An 8,143-nucleotide genomic window follows, 5' to 3' on the forward strand; every position below is an offset into this window, starting at 1 on the left:
AAAAAAAAAAAAAAAAAAAAAAAAAAAAAAAAAGTCATGGCTTTCTTAGTAAAGAGGTGGTATGAAAAGGAGACAAATGAACCTAAGGAACTTGTTTTTAGTTTTCTGAAATGATGCCAACCTCAACTCCCCTCCACCCCTGCCCCACCTCAAATAAAAGAATCAGGGGGAAAAATATTACTATCAAGTAATACACTTTATCATTTGCAGATATAGGTTATCATACATCTTGAATGAATAGCTATGTCCAAGCCTGTTTTAAAGAACTATTAAAACACTTGAAGGTAAATGGATGCTTTGTCTGATTTGTAGCTAAACCCTCACACTCATTTCAGATCTATTCATTGAACTATGATACCCAAGATTCATAACACAATTTTTTGATGAAACGTAAAGTTTCATAATATCCTCAAAAGTCATACGTAGAATAAAATGATTCTCTGCTTAAAAGTTAAGACTTAGGCTCTGCAGCAGTACAGTTCATAGACATGTAATGCAATCTATATATGAAATTTTAATTTTTCTAAGTAACCACATAAAAAAGTAAAATAAAATGAGTGATATTAATGTTAAATATATATTTTGTTTAATCCAATGTACTAAACATAACACTTCAAGATGAAAAAATAAATTAGTGAGATATTTTTTACATTTTTATACTTAGTCCTCAAAATCTTGCATGTGTTTTACAAGTATAGTACATCTCAGTTAGAATGCTAAATTTTAACTGAAAATACTTTTTATTTAGATTTAATAAATTTTATCATTGCAAAAGTAGATTCCTTACTCAAGTTGTTCCAAACATACTAAAAAGTTTCCCAAAAGCCTAAGTGAATATCAGTTTTTATATTAAAATTAATAAAAGTAATGAAATTAAAAGTTCAATTTCTTAATCACACTAGCCAACTTTCAAGTCCTCAACAGGCTATAAGTTGCTACTGGCTACAATATGGGGCAGAGACGCTCTGGAGCTGTGAGGGACCAACCTGGGTAAGAATTCAGGCTTTGCCGGTTACCGGCTGCTTAGCAAATTACCTAGCCCTCTCCAAGCTTCAATTCTATCGTCTGTTAAACAGGGGAAAGACCCACATTCCACATGTTTCAACTTCTGCCAGCAAAAATAGCAGCAGAATAGAAACTACAGTTTGTTTTCTCCTTCACAATAGAGGTGGTGAAATCATTTCATCAATTTATAATAATCAGAACCAATCTAAATGCCTACAGTGTAAGAATGGTTAAATACTTTTAACTCATCCGCTGTAGCCCTAAAATTCAATTAATTATTATTATTATTATCGGTTAATATAATTAAGAAAAAGGTATCATTATGAATAGCTCGACTGCTGAGTGCGTGCACAAAGATAAACTTATAAGGACCAGACACCTATCGACAGCGGCTGCCTGAAGCAACACGATGGGGGCGGGGATGGAGCTAGCACACGCCTTCAGTTTGTATTTCTGGGCAGTTATTGTCCAAAAATGCTTTTTTTCTAAAAAGGAGCTATTACTTTTGTATTTCAATGAGAAAATCCCAAATCTGCTTTGAAACGACTACACTTTTCCCTCACTGTCTGCATCGTGATTTTAAATATAGCATAAATGTACTCTAATAAGGAGAAACTGCTGTACGGAAATACTTTTATCAGAACGCACAACACTCGCCCTTAATCTTTCAGTGAGCCGTTTCCCGCCAGGCAAACGGAAGCAAAACCGCCCTTGACGTCATGGGAGGCGGCCTCTCCTAGTTACCATGGTGAAGTCTACGCGGCCATATTTACTGTGGTCAGCCCGCACCAAGCTTTTTCCTAGCGCGGGTGGTGGCGCGCCGTGGAAATGTCTGCAGAATAAGAGATGAGAAACGAATCATAAGCCTCAGTGAAGGACCAGGGCAGAACGCCTTAATCTAGTTAGTGGAACGTAGAGGTGCACATGCCGCGGATTAGCGGAACGATTCAAGCGGAGTAGTGAAGTTTCTGCCCGGACTTTGAAAGCCGCTTCCGTTGCGCGGCGGAAGTGTGAGTCGCAAGAGGACGACTCTGGGAAGAATCCGCTGTCCGCTGTGTGCGCGCAACCGGAGTCATGTCGAGTTTGACGGTGAGAGACCCGGCAATGGATCGATCACTGCGTTCCGTGTTCGTGGGGAACATTCCGTATGAGGCAACTGAGGAGCAGTTGAAGGACATTTTCTCCGAGGTTGGTTCCGTTGTGAGTTTCCGGCTGGTATACGATAGAGAGACGGGAAAACCTAAGGGTTATGGCTTCTGCGAGTACCAAGACCAGGAGACCGCGCTTAGTGCCATGCGGAACCTTAACGGGCGGGAGTTCAGCGGGAGAGCGCTTCGGGTGGACAATGCTGCCAGTGAAAAGAACAAGGAGGAGTTAAAGAGCCTAGGGCCTGCAGCGCCCATCATTGACTCACCCTATGGGGACCCCATCGATCCAGAAGATGCCCCTGAGTCCATTACCAGAGCAGTCGCTAGTCTTCCCCCGGAGCAGATGTTTGAGCTGATGAAGCAGATGAAGCTCTGTGTCCAAAACAGTCACCAGGAAGCTCGAAATATGTTACTTCAGAACCCACAGCTGGCTTATGCGCTGTTGCAGGCTCAAGTAGTGATGAGAATCATGGATCCAGAGATTGCTCTGAAAATTCTGCATCGCAAAATACATGTCACACCACTCATCCCAGGCAAATCTCAATCCGTTTCTGGCCCTGGCCCCGGCCTTTGCCCAGGACCTAATGTTCTGCTGACCCAGCAGAATCCTCCAGCCCCTCAGCCTCAGCATTTGGCCAGAAGACCTGTGAAAGACATCCCTCCTCTGATGCAGACCCCTATCCAGGGTGGAATTCCAGCTCCGGGCCCAATTCCAGCTGCAGTTGCTGGCCCTGGCCCCTTAACTCCTGGTGGAGCAATGCAGCCCCAAGTTGGAATGCCAGGGGTTGGTCCTGTGCCCTTAGAGCGGGGACAGGTGCAGATATCAGATCCTAGAGCTCCTATGTCTCGTGGACCCATGACTGCTGGTGGCTTACCTCCTCGAGGACTGTTAGGGGATGCTCCAAATGACCCACGTGGAGGAACTTTGCTTTCAGTCACTGGAGATGTAGAGCCCAGAGGCTATCTTGGCCCACCACATCAGGGTCCTCCAATGCACCATGCGTCTGGTCATGACAGCCGGGGCCCTTCCTCACATGACATGAGGGGAGGGCCATTAGCAGATCCCAGACTGCTCATTGGAGAACCCAGAGGACCCATAATAGATCAAAGGGGTCTACCTATGGATGGTAGAGGTAGCAGAGATTCTCGAGGGATGGAGACTCGAGCCATGGAAACTGAGGTCTTAGAGACACGAGTAATGGAGAGAAGAGGAATGGAAACCTGTGCAATGGAAGCCAGAGGGATGGAAGCGAGAGGCATGGATGCAAGAGGAATGGAGATGAGGGGCCCTGGCCCCAGTTCAAGAGGCCCTATGGCTGGGGGAATTCAGGGTGCTGGTCCTATTAATATGGGGGCAGGTGGTCCTCAGGGACCCAGACAGGTCCCAAGCATTTCAGGGGTGGGAAATCCTGGAGCTGGCATGCAGGGGGCAGGTATGCAAGGAGCAGGCATGCAGGGGGCAGGTATGCAAGGAGCAGGCATGCAGGGGGCAGGTATGCAAGGAGCAGGCATGCAGGGGGCAGGTATGCAGGGAACAGGCATGCAGGGGGCAGGTATGCAAGGGGCAGGCATGCAGGGGGCAGGTATGCAGGGGGCGAGTATACAAGGGACAGGCATGCAGGGAGCAGGCATGCAGGGAGCAAGCATGCAAGGGGCAGGCAAGCAAGGTGGAGGCCAGCCTAGCAGTTTTAGTCCTGGGCAGAGTCAGGTAACCCCACAGGATCAAGAAAAGGCAGCTTTGATCATGCAGGTTCTTCAACTGACTGCAGATCAGATTGCCATGCTGCCTCCTGAGCAAAGGCAGAGTATCCTGATTTTAAAGGAACAAATCCAGAAATCTACTGGAGCTTCTTGAAAGGTTTTAGAAAATACTTGGCAGTAGTCCCACAAAGGTTTTCTGTAGCACAGAGAATGGGTGGGTGCAGTAAGCTGACTTCTTGAATGATTAGGAGTTCCCTCCTCTCAACCTAATCTCATTTCGTGTAGTCTTCTTAGTTTTTATTTTTAATTGTGGGGTAGGGGGAGGGGGGAAGTGGGTCTATTCACTTTAATTTACTGTAAATAATACAAAAATAACTCTGAACATGATTATATTATACCAAATAAGATTACAAAGGATATGCAGCATTGTTAAAAGGGTCTACAAGGTGTTAAGTACATTTTTAAAATACTGAGCAAAACAATGTGAAAACTGCACCTAAAGACTAAAAGATGACCTGTTAAAATGGTAATGTACTAAGATAGTTTAACATGTTTGGTTGTATAAGAAAATAAAGACGTTTACCTCAAAATTACAAGATAATAGTTTTTGGTGAGCCATTTAAAACACAGAATCCTGTTTCAGGGGCAACAGAATGCTGAATTAGGTAAAGTACTGTACTGTTTTGGAATTACTTCAGAATGTTAAGAGCTAAACAGATAATTCTCAACTTGTGGTATTGGAATTGTTTTTTTTTTCTGAAGCTATGCTACCTGAAAAATCAAGGAATGCATCTGATGTGATGTTATTTCATTTATCCCATCTTTCAAGCAATATTTTGTTCTGGCCTTGTGCATGACAGTTTTGCTGGGACAGTTCTAGGTCAACGAGGTTACTTAAATCTGCTCTGATGAGACTCTCTCTCTCAGTACCTTCCTATTTCTCAATAGTCTTTAAGCCCTAAATCTGAATCTGAATAATTCTCTCACATCCTTCCCCCAAATCTGTGTAGGGACCAGTTGATCTGCATGAATTAAACATAGCATTGGACTTTTCATAAATAATGGAAGGTTTCATGCAGTAAAGCTCTCAGTTTTCTAGTAACTAGCTTCCATTACACAGATCTGTCTGGTCAACCAGAATCAGGAGTTAAAAATCTTAGTCTCAGCAACATTTAAAATGCCTCTTAATTTTCTTATTTCAAAATCTGCTTATCTGTCACCATTTTACCAGAATAATTGAAGCCCAGGTAGGTAAAGATATCCTTGTAGCCTAAAATCTGCTAAATTGGTTATTACTTTCCTTTTACAAGTAATAAAGCCATTTAATCCTAATATACATGCCCATGAGACATATTTAAAAATCAGTAGGAAGGTGGGGCTTACCACAGTAACTTTAGAGCTACTACTTAATTTGTAAGCCTTAAGGATGTGGAGACAAACATTTGTGTGACAGAACAAGTAGTAATAACAGAAGTATAAACACCTAAATAACCAGGTGATCTTACTCAGGAGAAGAAAAGCCAATACTTAGTTACAGAGGAAGAAATTACTTAATACAAGGAGAGAGCGGAGGCTTAGAAATTGAATTACTTTCCTGTTGCAAGGTTTTTACATCTTAAATGGATAATTCACTCTTTTTATAAAGTTTACCTCCCTACGATGTTTCCTGCTACCTATTTTACTCCTGTTTTATTGTTCATACTGTTAACTTCCCCATGTTTTCTATATGCTTCCCCTTATTGGAGGGGATAACTCTCCTGTACATGTATAGTAGTTCTGGTTAATACTAATTCAGAGTTGGCTTGATTACTTTGAAACTGTAGTTGCTTTATCTCAAAGCTTTCATTGAAAGGCTCTGAAAACTATTAAATGTTATGCTCTCTGTTATAGTAAAATCTCTGCATTGTTTAATGCAGACTTAATAAAAAGAATGTACAATGAAGGCTGAGTTTAGTGTCTGATGTTTATTTTATTTTATTTTTTTGTGGTATGCGGGCCTCTCACTGTTGTGGCCTCTCCTGTTGCAGAGCACAGGCTCCGGAAGCGCAGGCCCAGCAGCCATGGCTCACGGGCCCAGCCGCTCCGTGGCATGTGGGATCTTCCCGGACCGGGACATGAATCCGTGTACCCTGCATCGGCAGGCGGACTCTCAACCACTGCACCATCAGGGAAGCCCCATGATGTTTATTTTTACTAAATGTGTTATTCAAAAGTTATCTATTGAGAGTTCCATGGGGCCTGAATACTTTTTCTTTCAAATGAAAAAGGCAAATCTAAAGAAATTACGGGACTGAATGGAAATACCTTTTTTAAGATTCATTATCTATAAAGTTCCACAGTTGAAATACCTATATATTATATATGCCAATCATGTTTTTCTATAGTAGGTATCAGTAGCAACATCTTGGATACTCAGCTGTTAGGCTTCCTTTTGTTTGTATTCCCCACTAAGAACGCCTCTGTATCCCAGGAGCACCTTATAGGTACTGTATCTTCATTACTGACAGCACTTGTTACATTGCAATGCACTATTTTACTTTTACTCTCTACCCCGCCCCCCGACTCCCACTTTTAATAGACTGAATATGGACTGTCTTACTCATTTCTATATTCTCCATAGCAAAAATTGCAGGTGAGAAGGAAGGACAAAACATTTTATCAGAGTTTTAGTGGAAAAAAAAATCCTGTTAAGAGCACATGAACTTCCCTACAAAGGATTTAAATTCCACACAGAACAAATGAACTATAACAACTATTTGCATTAGAAAATAAATTAAAAACAGATAATACAAGCAATCTCCTATACTCTGATAAACTGAATAATATCGGTTCTCTCCTCATTTCCAATTCACACATGGTCTGACTGTTCCAGTACTGATGTACACAAGCAGTGCATTTCTGCTACAATCAGAATCGTGTTTTACTACGTAATTGTTGGTTATAATCCTGGCATCCTGCATTTTCCCAAATATGGACAGACTAAAATGAAAGCAAATTGATTCATAATAACAACAGTTGAAGACAGTGGGGTGAAACACTGATTTGCAAATGCCTCTTTATGGCTTATTCCTCTTGGGCAGTGCATATTTTTTGGAAATAAACCATCAGCTTTAATCAGTGCCTGCTCATAGCCCTTTCCCTCTTACATTACTGATTAATATCAAAATACATTTTAATGTTGGTGGTATCCCAAGACTAATGATTTGGGGCCATTTGATAAGATAGAAGCCAATGTGAGTCTCAGGTGAAGGTAGGCTAATCCAAGTAAGATCGTGTATGACTTTTCAACTCCTCAGAATTCTAAAGGTAGAAAGCATTTTTTTTTTTTTAAAAAAGAAGAACCTTAATATAATCACAGCTTCCAAAGCTTCTTGCTTTTCCATGCTGTGATGGGACATTAGCTAAGCACACAGAACCTGATTTCCTATGGTGTGTCAGGCCATTCTCTTAGGGCTGATGAGGTCTAAGGATAATTACGTGCAACAACCTACCGTGGCAGATAAACTGAATTATCAGTTACATCTCAGAGTTTTCTCACAAAAGAATATGTCAGCCTCTCAGTGCTTTACACTGCCAGCTAATCGCTAGACAGATTTCTGCTTGCAGCTTGCTTTTCTCATCAGTCTTTTGTCAAGAATGCTCTAGAGTCAAGACTTAATTCATTTTAAGGAAACGAATATATTCAAACTAATTAATAATTACTAATAATATTGTTAAATATTATTGATAGTGTGACTATTACATGATATTGGTATCTAATATGCTAATATATTTCATATGTATATGTATATTTCAGATCTTAACTGAACCAGATCTTTTAATATTTTCATTTGCTTCTGTCACCTTAAAACAAAAGTTTTACCCCCATGGTTGGAAATATCAGCTTCACAGATATTCATATTACAAATTACCTTTCTCATGAAATGTTAATGGACATGTTTGTCCTAGATATTTTTGTACCACAATATAAAGCTTATGCCAGTAAAGGACATGTAGAGTATCAAAAGTGACTTTCAGGTAGCACTGTCAAAAATAATAAACCTGGTGCTTATTAAATGCTGTACATAAAAATACCAAACTATTTACCTAGAAAAAGAACTGAGGGCTTCCCTGGTGGCGCAGTGGTTGAGAGTCCGCCTGCCAATGCACGGGACACGGGTTCGTGCCCCGGTCCGGGAAGACCCCACATGCCGCGGAGTGGCTGGGCCCGTGAGCCATGGCCGCTGAGCCTGCGCTTCCAGAGCCTGTGCTCCGCAATGGGAAAGGCCACAACAGTGAGAGGCCCACGT

At 41.5% G+C, this 8,143-nt stretch overlaps 2 protein-coding genes across 6 annotated transcripts in view; one reads left to right on the forward strand and one right to left on the reverse strand.

Annotated features, from left to right (window-relative positions):
* The window catches only part of PRKG1 (protein kinase cGMP-dependent 1), a 1,229,308-nt gene that overhangs the window by 530,878 nt on the left and 690,287 nt on the right, over positions 1-8,143 (reverse strand). The window lies entirely within an intron of this gene.
* Positions 2,022-4,447, forward strand: CSTF2T (cleavage stimulation factor subunit 2 tau variant). Of its 4 annotated transcripts, none has more exons than XM_007470287.1 (2): positions 2,036-3,706; positions 3,812-4,447. In XM_007470287.1, the coding sequence occupies exons 1-2, from the start codon at positions 2,080-2,082 to the stop codon at positions 4,006-4,008; spliced, it is 1,824 nt and encodes a 607-aa protein (XP_007470349.1). In that variant the 5' UTR covers positions 2,036-2,079; the 3' UTR covers positions 4,009-4,447. The 4 variants fall into 4 exon arrangements, with proteins under 4 accessions (XP_007470347.1, XP_007470349.1, XP_007470348.1 ...); XM_007470286.1 differs by having other exon boundaries at positions 2,047-3,736; positions 3,767-4,441; XM_007470288.1 differs by having other exon boundaries at positions 2,080-3,586; positions 3,677-4,008.

This window comes from Lipotes vexillifer, unplaced genomic scaffold (genome assembly GCF_000442215.2).
Source record: "Lipotes vexillifer unplaced genomic scaffold, Lipotes_vexillifer_v1.1 scaffold690, whole genome shotgun sequence".
Classification (NCBI taxonomy): Eukaryota; Metazoa; Chordata; class Mammalia; order Artiodactyla; family Lipotidae; genus Lipotes; species Lipotes vexillifer.

What these genes read in the sequence shown, in the direction of transcription:
- CSTF2T (XM_007470285.1), top strand. Translation starts at nt 2,080, where the DNA reads ATGTCGAGTTTGACGGTGAGAGACCCGGCAATGGATCGATCACTGCGT.